Genomic DNA, 15791 nt, shown 5'->3' on the forward strand with positions numbered 1-15791 from the left:
TAACAACTGCACCACAGGGCTCCTTGTGAACCTGACAGGATGTTCTGAGAGGTTTTTTATCTCTTGGGTGTGAAGATCCAGGATGTGACTGAGAGCTTGCCAAGACTCATCAGTTCCACTACCAAAATGCCTTTCTTCTGATCCAGGTGGTGACAGGTAGTGTTTCTAGATACACCCTTCACCCTATTACAAGTAATTTTGAAGATATATCCACGAAGGCTTTCATGGCCGGGATCTAATGGTTGTTGTGGGTTTTTCGGGTTCTTTGGCCGTGTTCTGAAGGTTGTTCTTCCTAACGTTTCACCAGGCTCTGTGGCCGGCATCTTCAGAGGACAGCAGAGCACAGGTTGCTGTCCTCTAAAGATGCCGGCCACAGAGACTGGTGAAACGTTAGGAAGAACAACCTTCAGAAATGGCCAAAAAGCCCGAAAAACCCACAACAACTTTGAAGATCTGGATAAAAAGTTGACTGGTTGGGGGGCACAGGTCTTTTTCGAACACTCCTTGAAAAATCTGACTCGAGAAGACATAAGAAGATATTAAGTCTGATTTCCTGAATGGTGGCATGCACTAGGGGCGCACCACTAGAGGCTTTTGAACTCCAAATCCCATCATTCTCCAAGAATTACAGGAAGATATCTGGGAGTTCCAGCCCACAAACACATACCTGCAGACCCCTTCAATTCAGCCGCCTGAACAAGGCTGAGGTCTTCTTCAAGGCCTTCTTTTAAGCCTTCGTTTCCTGTTGTAATGCTTCCTTGGAGGAAGCTGCCCCACTGCTTCCTGGAGGCAATGGTTCTTTGGGAGGTCCCTTTTATAGAGCATAAAAGGGCAACGAGATAGGAAGCAGTAGGGATAATTTGGAAGTAGGTTTCTGTGGTCTGGAACTTTCAGAATTTTGTAAGGAAAATTCTTGAAGAACTATGGGATTTGCAATTTTTTTTTTTTTTTAAAAAAGGCATATCACTAGCCTTTACTTTCATGAAGAAGGATTCCTCAGAGACTGAGGTGGCACCTCATAGGACTGAGGAAGAAAATGTTTGTTTATTAAAGTTCAGCCTTTAAACTGAAATTTGTGGGGAGGAAGATGATATTCCTGAGAATGGGGAGATGCTAAGTACTGGGGACAGAAGTGTCAGAGATGAACCAGAAAATGAGATTGTGCAACAGGAGTCCATCAGTAGATGAGAAAAGATAATCAGGAGGTATCTGGAAGGAATGACTGGTTCTTTCAAATGTGAAAACAAATTGTATTTCAAATGGAAAACATGCAAGATGAATTTAAACTCTGCACAGAAAAGCAAATGTGATATAATAAGTATTTACTGAAACCTACTGGGATGAGATTATGGCTCAAAATGTAGCAAGCGAGAGTACAATTCATTTAGAAGCAAAAGGATAAACAGGAGGGGAGAAGAAAAGACGTTCACAAATGCAAGGAAATTCACAGCATGGAGCATGGATCAGTGGCACTTGATCTTCACCAAGGGGGCAGAACTGGTATATGAGGTAGAAATAGTGGAAACTTTTGTTTGAAGTGAAGTGTGTCTCTTAGGAGGAGAACCAACCTACAGTATGTGGCCTTGGGCCGGCTGCATAGTCCCAGACCTGCCCCCAGAAGAAGGGAATGGCAAACCACTTCTGAGTACTCTCTATTTGGAAAACTCTGAATGGAGTCAGTGAAAGTCAGAATTGACAACACATGATGATGATGATGATGATGATGATGATGATGATGATGATGATGATGATGATGATGATGGTGGTGGTGGTGGTGGTGATGATGATGATGATGATGATGATTATTATGATGATGATGATGATGATGATGATGATGTTAGGTACTGGGTTTCATTTATTTTAATATGATTTCAATGTGTTTTACTGCCTCTCAAACTGCCCAGAGAGTGTATGCACTATGGGGGTGGTATACAAGCTGAAAAAATAAAATAAAATAAAAATGATTGTCTGTTTTGTTCAGTTCTTGTATATATATATACTGCTTGAGGCATAGGAAAAAAACACATTTTTCTGGGTATCCATTGAATCTTAGTCTCTCTACGTCATGGATACAGATATTATGGAAGCAGGATTAAACATAATGCTGAATCTTGTAACCCTTGCTTCCTTTTCCATGTGTGAAATTTAAGCAAGAATTTTCAAGCATGTTATATTTTGTGAATTTTTTTAAAAAAAGATCAATTATGCATTATCTTTCCCACAATATATTTCAATAAATAATAATTAGCAGCGAAGAATGCATGCTAATAGAATAGTACCTTAACCGCAAACAAGTAGAGATATAATAAATTCACTGTATACAGCATAATATTCTGAACCTATCCTGAATTTTTGACAGATCTGAACACTGTATAATTTCTCATTATAGTTTAGAATTCCCCAGTGCTTAGTGCATTGTGGTGCATGTTTTTGAAGTCACACTGTGTATATGACCTGTTTGCCCAACCAGTATGGTAACTAGCAATGAGGCTTCCTTCTATGTAAATGAACTGTGGAGAACTTCTGGGCTGGTATGATTGTCTGCCTCTTTTCTGCATCAGCGATCAGGAGCATCCGCTTCAGTTTTGTTTACCAACCTTGGCTCTCTCCGAAATGGTTTAACTTAGGGAGTTATACTATGCTGAAAACTCCGATGTGTGACTCACAACCCGAAGCGGAAAAGGTACATTTGGGAACTTCAAATGCCCATGCCGGCTAGATTTCAGAAGATACCGTCTTGAATAGTAGCATTTCCACATTCTGGCCCTCAAAACAAGACAGTGTGGGCAGGAAGCCATAACACGCCTGATCAGAATGGACTCACATCTTATAGCACTCATTCATTTTGCACTGCTGCCCAATTAGGCAACAAAGAAAATACAATGTATTGGCAGAGTCATTAACAGCCTTGGGATAGTGACAGAAATCAGGAAGGCATCAAACACATCTTTTGGCACATATGAAGAAATCAACAGTACAGAGTGGCCAGCTTCTTCTTCTTCTTAGCAGCAAAGTCATACAATGACATTACATCTTCCTAGACTTAACCTGGGTATCTTATATATTTTTTTAAAAAAAATATTTATTAGGTAAGAAGGATCGTGGTGGTTATGCTGTTTCATGAGATTTATTTGTTAAATCCAGAAACATAAAGCTACACTGCATAAGTTTGATGATGTCAGCAGTCTCGGCTGGATTTTGCTATCCTCCACCCCCAAACATTCCTCATATTCCTTTGGCCCTGGAGGAGCTTTTGGGGAAAGCAACAGGTCAGGAAGACTTAATTGTCTGAAACTCACTGTTGGTCCCAGTGGCTTCAGCTAATGATATTCCATCAATCTACACGATGGAACTTTACGATACTGGATTTCAACCAAGGTATTCATTTAAGATATTCTACATTGTACACATTATTCTGGGTACTCTATTCTTTCAGTGTTTTACAGTATATTTGTATGTTAGTGTGACATGCTCTACGCCTGGCATTCTTTGTTTCTATGTGAATTGTTGTGATGGGGCTACTAGAGTTACATTCTGCCTCCCAGTGCACCTATTGGGCAAGCCACTTGTGCCATAGTATTTGTGTCCCATTTGGCTATATTGAGGAGAAAGGCCTGGTGTATTACACTCAAGGGATATGTCCGTTTGAATTCAAAAGTTTCACAAGAGCTTAAAAGCAAAGCAAAGCAAAAGCAAAGTGTGCTGCTTATATACCGCCCCATAGCGCTTCAAGCACTCTCTGGGCAGTTTACAAATTAATTATGCAGGTTACACATTCTCCCCCCCCCCAGCAAGCTGGGTACTCATTTTACTGACCTCGGAAGGATAGAAGGCTGAGTCAACCTTGAGCCAGCTACCTGGGATTTGAACCCCAGGTCGTGAGCACAGTTTTAGCTGCAGTACAGCGTTTTAACCACTGCGCCACGAGGCTCCAAGCTTAATTTGGTTGTTTCCTGACACCTTCTCTGCCTGGTGGTTTCTTGGATGCTGGCAGATTATATTTTTTACATAAAGACCCATGTATTAATTTTGAGACTCAATCATGTCTAGTTTTGTAGTCTGTCTGTTTAATCTCTGAACAGATGAGGTGCAAGAGTTTACTACTACTGCTGCTGCTGCTGCTGCTAGTAGTATTTATTTATTTATTTATTTATTTATTTATTTATTTATTTATACCTCGCCTATCTGGCCTAATAGACCACTCTAGGCGGCTTCCAGTGTAGTAGTAGTAGTAGTAGTAGTAGTAGTAGTAGTAGTAGTAGTAGTAGTAGTAGTAGTAGTAATAGTAGTAGTAGTAGTATTTCATTTTTCATGTTCATAACCACATAATAAAAATTTGGTTTGATTGCTGGGGAAACATGGGAGTAACTTTCCTGCCCCCCAAGAGATCCTGATATTGCCAGCATTTTATTCCAAATGGAGGTGGAGGAACTAATGTGTACAATTCTCCCACCCTCAGTGATTCCGACTTTACTAACATTGTTGTATCCATGCCACTCATCCAGTGCTAAAGAGATACTACCCCCCTCAGCAGAGATTCCTGTGGGGTGGAAGAGGCTTTAGGTTTCTCCTCCCCTACACAAACCTGGGTAAAACCATTGAGGTTGGAAGGGGTAGATTTGACCACCTACAACTCAAGAGAGCAGGGTAGAGACATCTGAAACTTCTTATCTATACCTGTGTTCTAGGAATGGCTACATACGGGGGAAGGATGTGTATTAATGATATAAATTCACCCTTGTGGAAATGAAACCACAAAATCTCCTCACCAGTGAGAGGGCTGCATATGTTAGGGTCCTCCTGAAGAGACCTATCATATTGGCGAGGAAGATTATTGCACAAAGTGTGAAGACTGCATGGTTGCTGCTTTGTTGCAGGTGGGCTGTTTTGTCTTTTTGAACCAACAGCCAGTCACCGGCTTGTTGTGTTTATGGGCTTTGCTCCTCAAAGGGAACCAGCTTTGTGAAGAGGCTTTCTGCACACACTTAAAGACCCTGATGTTAGGAAAATGTGAAGGCAAGAGGAAAAGGAGACGACAGAGGATGAGATGGTCGGACAGTGTCAGCGAAGCTACCGACATGAATTTGACCCAACTCCGGGAGGCAGTGGAAGACAGGAGGGCCTGGCGTGCTCTGGTCCATGGGGCCACGAAGAGTCAGACATGACTTAACGACTAGACAACAACAACAGTATTGTTCCTCATTCTGCTCTCATGTTGCAGACAAGGGATCTTGGAAAGGGCTGCCGATTTTCTCCTTGAAGTATTTGATTGTGTTGAGAGACCACAAAACAATGGGAACTAAACATTCAGCAAGGATTCTCCACATGCCATGGGTATGGTTCATACTTCTTTCTTATCACCGTATTTGTTTTCAAAATCCTCGTTTCGATGTCAAAGAGAACCGTGCCTGTCTTCTTTTGGAGGTGAAAGCTCCTGTGATCCCTTTCCAAGGGTAGAGGTGAAGAAGGGGGCAAGATGCCCAGAGATCCGAATCTATGGCTCCCCGTTGCTTCTGAGTTGGGTAAGTGAATCTTGTGTCAGCAAAATCAATAGGTTTGTCAGGGTATGTGGCTTAAGCAGCTTAGGTTTCACACCACTAGCAGATAAATTATGACATCAGTAACGGTGTGTGTGTGTATGTGTGTGTGTGTGCATGAGATCTTTAGAACAAATGACATTGTTTTTTCAAATTTCTCTAGCCACTGAGTGGCTTACCAAGTGTTTGCATACAAATAAAACATGCACAAGGCAAACACTGCTTAAAGTTAATATTGAGCCATGCATTTGGCTCGAGGGTGCATGCTGTGTTTTTTTTTCCTCGCTGTTGAGATCTTCTTTTTGAAACCTCAGTACAAAGGAGAACACACAGAGTGAATTTTCGTTTGTGCTTGACTTTCAGGCAGGTGCTATGCATAATGAAAAATATCCATTTGTTGTTAGTGGTATCGGTTTCCACTTGAGCACTGAAAATTGGGTAGGGTGTTTGCCTCCAAAAGTGAACTAATAAAAAAAATGTATAGATGAAATATTGCTGATCTACATGGCTCTAAGCTGAAAGGTGATATGTATCATACATTAAAGATATAAAACACTTTGCATCTTTCTTTTGCCTTTTATCCCCTTTGAGATATCTAGACATTTGAAATCCTGTTGTAGATGGCATTTCGAAAAAAAGGATGCCAATCTGATAATATTAGGGCTTAGATTCAATCAAGATAACTCAGTTTTTGGAAACATCTAAAAAACAGGAGGTCACAGAAATCTAATCCATGGGAATGTATAACAGGGTGCATTTCATTTCCCCAAATATTGCTAAGTTCAGAGAGTGGCAGATAGGAATCTGTTGTTTAGTAAATGCATTCTTTCATTGGAAAAAAAAACAATGGATGTTTTCTTATTTTGGTCAGAGAAGCCTATCGTGGACTTTTGACACTGAAGATGTTACACCCCAGTTGGTACCTCTGGCTGGCATAACTGAGCCTTGGTCAATGACTACAGACTAATGGAGACTTGTGGCGCAGTGGTTAAATCGCTGTACTGCAGCTAAAACTGTGCTCATGACCTGGGGTTCAAATCCCAAGTAGCCGGCTCAAGGTTGACTCAGCCTTCTATCCTTCCAAGGTCGGTAAAATGAGTACCCAGCTCGCTGGGGGGACAATGTGTAGCCTGCATAATTAAATTGTAAACCGCCCAGAGAGTGCTTGAAGTGCTATGGGGTGGTATACAAGCAGCACACTTTGCTTTTTTGCTTTTGCTGTCAGTTTTGCTTTATCCAGGGTGTCCTAGGGTGTGCTCAAGGCAGTGATAAGCTGTCTGTATACTGCTCTGGTTTAGCAGTTGGATACCATATTAACTACCATGGCTCCATCTTAGAAAAATGCTGGGCGTGGCAGTTTGGTGAGGGGCTTAGAACGATTGGCTGTAATTCAGGGTAGTTCACAGAGTTTTCCATAGAGGGTAGCATATTTGTTAGCCTAACCAAAAAGACATAAGTGTGCAAGTTGTCTCAATAGTATGTAAGGGAGAGAGAAATGGGACAAAGGCTTGGTCTTATATCTTTACAATCTGCGTGGTATCTGGAGTTGTAATTGAGAAGGAAACCTATGCAGCTGATCCAATGAGGTTCATCAGTTGATGGTAGATGTTTTTCAGAGTAGCTCACAAGTCTTTCCAGGAACTGGAAAGTGAGAAACGTTTGGCTCTTCATAAAACAAGTATTTCTGGGCCATTCAGAACTATATATGCCCATGTTATCCTAAGTCCCAAAACATGGTGCCTGAGGCAGTCACCTCAGTTTATCCAAGGATGGGGCTGGCCCTCCTTCAAAGCTACAAGGTCAAGGATCCAGCCGCCCTGTGATCAGATTCACTGAACCAAGCAGGTATTGATTTCAATGCCTCTCTACACCTCCTGTGGAAAGATAAGTCACATCTATAAAATTATCTGAATTCTTTTTTGTGTTCATCACAAAGAAGACACTGCCCAGAGAGGAAAAGCTTCTTAGGAAGATCAATCAAAGTTGCTCGACAGAGGGCCCGCTTGCCGAGCAATGACCCCACGCCATGGACTCTCTTCAGAAACTGTTTCCAGAGGGGTGAAAGGTTACATAGAAGCTCCCCATTAGAGCAGCCCCTCGACAATGAAAGGCAAGATCCAAAGAAGAAGCTTTACAGTCCTGGATGCTCCTTAGGCCAGTTCTTGAAAGAAGAAATCAAGGTTAAGTGGATAATTTCTTTGAAATGCAGAGAAAATTTCATTTCTGGGAAGCACACATTCCATTTTTCTGTTATCTGCCGGTTAGTCTACTGTTGGTATAGTAAGGTTCAAAATGCTTATATAAAAAAAGAAGGCATAAAAGTGCTTCATATATTTTTTGAGACATACATATGAGAAAAGTTTGAAAAGGCACGGCAATTACCAGAGGGGAAAAAGTAACATTTTACGAGGAAATACCAATATTCTTGAAAACATTACAGCGAAGAACATTTGTTCTTATAGGTTTTGTTTGAGAGTTGGGGGTGGGGAGATAGCTTTTCTCTTTTTATGAACTTCCAAGTTTTTTTAATGGGAATACTTCACGAAACTGTATGAGCCAAGAATGGTTTCCCATCTGGAGCGAACATGTTGCAATTGGGTTCCGTTATTCCTCATGAACCAACCTTATTGGATTTGTCACTTGGTCATTTTTTTTCCTCTTTTTTTCTTGCTCTCAGTGACCTCACTTTCTTTCCTTGGAGAAAGTTCTGAACAGAATGGCTCATGCATGAGGAAAGATTTGTGAACCACCCTCCACCAAATGACACATGGTGCTCCAGTGGAAAAGGTAATACGATATTGAGAATATACATTGTATTTCCTACTGTTTTGTGCATTTTTTTACACCTTGCCCTTTCCTCATAGCAACTCTGTAAGATAAGTTCAGCACTACCCAGCTATCATGATCAAGAAACATGGGGTAATGTTAAGTGGCGATGCAAGTGATATACAACAGGAAGTGCCATATCATTACTAAGCTGCCCCAGGTACATTGTGCATTGTAGTCTTACATTCAGCACCAGCATTGCAAATCCGGTTTCATTAAAAAGGCTTGCAGGAATTGTGCATGCATGAAATGGGCTTGGAAGAAAGATAATATGCTGGAAAGGATGTGGAATGTACTGCCATTTGCAGCTGTGTAAAATTTACCATGTCTTAAATTAACACTAATACACCTTTCCAGAATGACACCCCGCTGCTTGACCCTCATCTACATCTCTGACTTTTGCTAGCCGGATCTAATTAATTCTGGTTTAGCAAATGTTACAAATGATAGAGAGAATGATCGCCACCATGCTTTTTTGGTGACGATACTAGAATCCCAACGCAAATTCTGGAATTTTAATAGGTGGCCTTTTGATACTCAAATTATATGCAGCCCTGGCATTTGAAAACTAAAATTGCTGGAACAGAAAAAGAAATTGTCATAAAGTGGTAAGGAGTTGGTAGCTGCTAGTGAAAATATGGTACTTTCTTGAGACATATAATCATTTCATTTTGCTCTACCATACTGGCTCTTCACCTAAAATCTACATAAAGGTATAGTTATTATCGTTCAGTTATTTGAGCATGGAGTCAAATCTATCGGGGTTGGTTGGCACCGCATTTTCAAGGTGTTTATGGAATGTCTTCAGATTTTCTTGAGCTAATATTAGGATTACTGATACACCCATTACTAGAATTGCTTCCATGCAGATGGCTCTCGTGATATTGTTTTAGTACCTGGAAAGAGAATGAGATGGATGGCATGGTTCCGTTTTATAAAAACATTTCTGATTTCATAACTGATTTATGATGAGATCATTAGACACCCCAGTCAACAAACTGTCTCCAGGAATGGATTCAGACATAGGAGCACAGCTATGGGTCAAAGCGATCCTACAGCACTTTGATCCCTGCTTTCCTTTTGCTAAGGCTTAGCAAGTGGAGGGGGAAAGCAGGAATCAAAGCCCTGCAGGATCACTTTGATCTCTGCTTTCCCCTCCACTTGTTTTTGTTCTCTCCTCAGCTTACTTCTGTGTATAAGACGATCCTCAATTTTTAGTCTAAAGATTTTAGACAAAATTATAGTCTTATACACAGAAAAATGTGGTATTTGGTCAGGCAGATGCAGATCAGTGAGAATTTCGTTCAGTTTATTTTTGATAAGGACTCAATCAAATTCTTGCTAAATTCTAAATTCTTTAGAAATGGGAGAGAAAGTACTGAGGTTTTAAAAGGGCATATGGAGCATATGGCGAAAGCAAAACTGAAAGACCTGACCTCTCTAGTATTAAACAACCTGATTTCTCTGTTAAGAGAGCACTGCTTTAACAAATGTATGGTGCAAACAGGCTGGTGGACAGTCAAAGGGAGACATGCATTTCTAAAATGTCTACAAATGCCTACAAGAATATTTGTGAAACACACTGACACAAATGGTACGCATAACAACGTAGACCCTTGTCTACAGAGAAAGAGCAAAAAGCAGTGGATTGATAGACACACGGCATGGATATTCTTCTCTGCTCAAAACTGGAGGCCCAGCCGTAAAATCCATTCACTGAGCAGCAGTGCCCTCAGGCCAACTCAGCTTTCAACCCATAGGAAAAAGTGATACATGGAAGTAGAGATGGTTGCAGCACGACAATTTACTCTCAATCCATTTTGGGAATGAAAGAACAGAGAACGCTGGACTTCTAGCTCCTGATTATCACTGCTCACTGACACACCTCTTCATGTTTGAGCAGGCTTGTTTCCCAGCCCCGCTTTTAGAAGCTACAGATGGAGTCAGGGATATTTGGCTTGCAAGCTCTGCCGCTGGGAGCACTGTGCAAATAATGCTCTGCCTTTAAGATTAAAGCCCTCTTCCTCATCCAACTTCCGCAAAAAACTAGCAACTACCAGGAACTTCTCCAAGGCTTTTAGGATCACCAAAGAGAATAACATGGAAGCAAGCGTGGAATTTCATGTTGTGCTGACTAAAGTCCCTCCCACATTTATGTCTTAGAAATATCGGTGTGAGCTCTTCAAAACCAGAGAAGGTTTGATTCACATATGTATATTGTTGGACTGCCACTCAGCTCTTGCCAGCATAGGCAGTAGTGAGTTGAAGTCCAAAAATGTTTGGAGGATCAGAGTTGGCCATCCCTACTTTTAACTGTAGAAGACAAAGGGGATCATGGGGACCCATTCCGTAGACCTGTGCCACAGAAGTCAGGCAAAAGATTCCTTCAATACCCAAGTTGCCCATCTGGTGCACACAGTGGTTCTTTGCTAGTCTGCTTGGTAGATGCAGAGGCTCTTCTTCCATCAGATAACAACTGTATTCTGACATTTCTTGGGTTAATACTGAAGCACCATGTGAACAGGCATGTTCCATGCAACACCATGATGAGATAGGAATTAGATATTATCTTCTTCTTTTTATAGCATGCAAAGCAGGAATCTCCTTCAGCACTCTTAATGTCCCTGAAGAAGGCTATTGTAAAGCTTTAAAGCTGTTTGTCACAAGGCTAGCTTGTACATGCATCTTCATCATTCCATGAGAACTAGGAAATGTGGACTAATTAATTAGGGATATAGCATCATGGTTATTCTTATACTGCATAAAATCACACTTCAGATGCAGAACTATTTCTGGGAGCACTGCACATGCTTTTGTAGGCAGTCTTTATTTACTCTCTTTGGAGACCCTGAACCTTTTGGACCATTCAAAACTCAGAGCATGACACTCATCCAGGAAGCAACTTCTGCCAAAATGCATTCACTTACCTTACACAAGAATTCCATGCCTCCCAAGCACATGCACGGTTATGCTCATGAGAGTGGTAGAAATGGATAAAGTAATCAGCCAGCCATTACAACTCACCTGTCAGAGATCTGGTGGTGGCACTCTCATAAAGAGGGACTCCCTCCCCAGCATTGTTAAAGGCTTTCAAGGAGATTACGTAGTGTGAACTGGGCTCTGTTGGAAAAATAAACACAACACCATGAACGTTAATGCTTTGAAGCAGATTTTAGCAATCATCTGATTTGCACTTGTAGACTCAAAAAGACTTCTGAAATGTAGACCAAGGCCTTGACATGTGATCTCATGGAAGACAATAGATGACAGATTAATTACTTCAGATCAGGCCTGCATAATTTCTAACCCTATAAATCAAATGTTCTCTAGAAATGTATACTCGAAGGCTTTCATGGCCAGGATCTGATGTTTGTTGTGGGTTTTTCGGACTCTTTGGCCATGTTCTGAAGGTCATTCTTCCTGACGTTTCACCAGTCTCTGTGGCCGGCATCTTCAGAGGACTGGAGTAGGAACTCTGTCCATGCTCTGTTGCTTGATGGCACTTAACTAACTATCCAACAAACCACAACCTTAGCTGGCCTAGGGTCAGCTACAATAGCTGTTTTCCAAGCTAACCAGGCAGGATTGTAGTCTAAGATATATTTAATGTGATTAGCATAACATACAGCTAATTCTTACACACTACCTAGACATTCTAAGGAAAAGGTTCATCTTCCTGTTCACATCATCCACATGGTACATCCGTGAAACAACAAAAGTTTTAAACCATTCTCCAGTGCTACATGATCAACTCTGAGTACCCACTCAGTGATCAATCAGCAGAGTTTCTTGGGTAGAGGAGATATATTACTAGCATTCTTTTTTTAAAAGGCTATTTTACTAATATGGGAAGCTTCTCAAGCACTTAGCGCCCGAAATAATGCGGATTCCCTTGACTTGATTCCCAGATGCTGCATATTTCACCAGACCACAGCAGAAGAAAGGTTTATAATTTGAGAAGTCTTTACTAATCAAAATCACACTCATCAAAGGATATATAAATCCACATTTATCAAATGCTTTCTGTGGAACACTCTGCTAACTGGAACAGTGGGCTTCTTCTTGCGTCATAATAGTCATATCCGTATTAAAATTAAGCTTTAGCACTTCAGTGACATGGGTTGAGGTAGTTAATACAAATATCTATAGCAGAACCCTGCTAAATTATTAACATTAATTCCAGTTACGGAATCAGGGAAATTTCTTAACTGACGATATTAAGCCTGTGTTTAAAAGTTCTTAATTCGGCTACAATCTGACCCTTATAAATAAAATGTTCCCAGTGTGGTGTAGTAGATAGAGTGACAAATGAGGTCTCTGAAGATCAGGGTTCAAATTACAACTTGGTCATGGAAACTCATGAGGTGTGTGTGAAAATTATAAAATCACTCCTATTGTAATTATTATTATAATTATTATAATTACGATTATTATAATAATTATTATTACTACATAATAATAATAATAATAATAATAATAATAATAATAATAATAATAATAATAATAATAATAATAATAATAATAATAATAATAATAATAATAATAATAATAATAATAATAGTCAGAACTGCAGTGCTGGAAGGGAGCCTATGATGATCAAGTCCAGCCCTTGTCAAGGTGGCACTGTGGGGAATTGAACTCTTAACCACTGGCTTTGCAGCTAGATCCCTAAGCCTAAAAACCAGTAGAGCTAACTCCCACCCACCCCCCAAAAAAATACCCCAGCAGGCTATCCAGCTCACTTATCTTGAAAGCTCTATTAAAGTCACTATAAATCAGTTACAACTTGATAGCACTTAACTAACTATAAATAATATAACATTGCTGAACAACAAGAAAAAGAAGTAATACCACGTTTACTGTAATTAACGAACAAAAAAGGGGGTATAGCTTTTGTAAAATTCACCCTGCTTTTGCAATGTAGATCAGGTTAAAGGAGTATATTGTGGATTTGGCAAGCAGAAAATAGCGAAGGACCATTCTCTTACCCCAACAAAGCCAAAATAAAACAAAACCAAACCCAGGAATTGTTGCCAAATCTTTGCAAAGAAATCATCTTTATCTCTTCAGCCAGATAACACTGGCCCTGATCCAGCACGTCTGGGCATACAGAAGAGGAAGTCAGCCAGCCCTGCTTTCCCTCCCCTTCTATTGCTGTTTCTCCATAAAACCCAAAAGTGGGCTTCTCGAAAGTATAACTTCTACAGGAATTTCAAAACCACCCTAGACTTGCCAAGGTCCCAGTTGGCAAGCATGGGCTGGTAAGCCACGTATGTGGTGCCACCATCTTACTAGTGGTGTGAGCTACATCCCAGGGTGCTGCAAGGCTGGTATGGATCCACATAAGTTCTTCCTTTCCCAGTAAGCCAATCACTAAAATCTTGGCTGGCTGGAAAGGGGCAGGATTTATGGAGCCAGCCACTGGTGGGTGTGCTTTTATCAATCAGCTTCAGGAGGGGAAAAAAAATCAGGCACTCTCCCGGTAAATGTGAGATAGGTTCCAATTGCTTTTCAGAACTTGGAAGTGTTACTTATTTGGATCACAACTCCCAGCATCCTACAGCTAGCATAGTTATCGTCTCCAAACAGTAGTATTTCTAAAATCCTATCCTGCACGATTTTTGCCTGGTCTGTCTTGATTCAGGGATGCAACTATCATTTCTAGACAACAATGTTCCTGAGATTCTTCTGGACCTAGGTAGGGTAGAGCATTTTGTTCAATCAACGTGGTTGGCAAACTAACCGCATTCACACTCCTTGGACTAATACGAACATTCTAACACCAGCTGTCATTTGGATTCCATGCAGCTGTTGGCTCAAACAATTGTCCAAACATGTGTATCATTGTTGTTATCTGCCGTCGAGTCACTTCGGACTTACGGCAACCCCATGAATGAGCAATTTCCAAAATGCCCCATCCCCAAAAGCCCTGCTTAGCATTTGCAAACTCAACGCTGTGGCTTCCTATAGTATTAGGGAAAGTTAAATAGAAAATGTACATGCTAGCCATTAAAACACAAGCGCATGCACACATGCATGCACACAAATGCAAAGAGAGGGGGAGATAGAGATAGAGAATGGGACTAACTTATGACTGAAGGTATGCAAAATGACATGGACCAGATATGGAAAGTTTCATACATTCTTTTGGTAGCTGTTCAATGTATGAATGGCTATTCTAGAGAATATCACTATGCCCTTGGTTTCTTTTGACTAAACAGTAGGGGGAACTGCCTGCTGGTAATTGCTATTTCAGTGGTGGAATGACCTGTCTCAGAGGGTATAATATGCTTCTTGAATAGGTAAAGGTAAAGGTTCCCCTTGACAATTTTTGTCCAGTCGTGTTCGACTCTAGGGGGCGGTGCTCATCCCCGTTTCCAAGCCATAGAGCCAGCGTTTGTCCGAAGACAATCTTCCGTGGTCACATGGCCAGTGCGACTTAGACACAGAACGCTGTTACCTTCCCACTGAGGTGGTCCCTATTGATCTACTTGCATTTGCATGCTTTCGAACCGCTAGGTTGGCGGGAGCTGGGACAAGCGACGGGTGCTCACTCCGTCACGTGGATTCGATCTTACGACTGCTGGTCTTCTGACCCTGCAGCACAGGCTTCTGTGGTTTAGCCCACAGCGCCACCACGTCCCTTGAATAGAGAGCTTTAAATAGATGCTGAATGCCCATCTGTGAGCCAGAGAAGCCTTACTTGTGGATTTCCTGCCTTACTTGTGGATTTCCCTTTCTACCATATAGTTCTATGACTCTGTGATGCGCCCATATAGTTCTTAGTTGATCAGTGTCGCATCTGGTGTTCCTGCTCTGTGAGGCACAGAATGGTGGAGGCATCCGATAGTTTCGGTTTTCAAGGCGTTCTTCACCCAAAAATATAGCAGAGGATTTTGCACAGAATTTGGGCATCACAGGCAATGGACAATCACTGATTAGATTGCCCATATCTTTGACATCAACCCTACTCTGTCACTCCTATAAGCACGCGTTGCTGTAGCACTCAGCCCGATTAGTAACTGAGAGCCCATAAACTCATGTGGCTGACATCTTTGATATGAAATTCCATAGTTCATTCCAATTCATAATCCCAGACATGCTCCGGGTGATTAATCCAATTATTCAAATGCCAAATGAATCAATATTACTTACTTTACAATACCGCTTAATGATTCCCTGCCCCCATATTTTGTAATTAACTTTATGTCCTATATTGATACATTTGGTTAATGTTGCTAATGAGATAGATGGCACACTCATTGCCAAAAAAAAAAGGGGGGGAAGAGGATGTAGGATTGTTTTAAAAAAAGATTTCATGAATAGTTATCCATTCATAACACTCTAGGGTGAACAGATCATTCTTCCAGCATTATTCATTCCACTGGCATTCACTGCAGCCTTATTGGCCGAGGAGACGTTATTTGG

The 15791-nt window shown here is 41.0% G+C and overlaps 1 protein-coding gene across 2 annotated transcripts in view; it reads right to left on the reverse strand.

Annotated features, from left to right (window-relative positions):
• The window catches only part of DCC (DCC netrin 1 receptor), a 1127120-nt gene that overhangs the window by 156618 nt on the left and 954711 nt on the right, over nucleotides 1–15791 (reverse strand). For both annotated transcript variants that reach the window (XM_078384133.1, XM_072992925.2), the window contains exon 16: nucleotides 11388–11483. In XM_078384133.1, the coding sequence (XP_078240259.1) occupies nucleotides 11388–11483 (96 nt within the window). The remainder of the gene's footprint in view (nucleotides 1–11387; nucleotides 11484–15791) is intronic.

Source organism: Pogona vitticeps, chromosome 2, assembly GCF_051106095.1.
Source record: "Pogona vitticeps strain Pit_001003342236 chromosome 2, PviZW2.1, whole genome shotgun sequence".
Taxonomy (NCBI): Eukaryota; Metazoa; Chordata; class Lepidosauria; order Squamata; family Agamidae; genus Pogona; species Pogona vitticeps.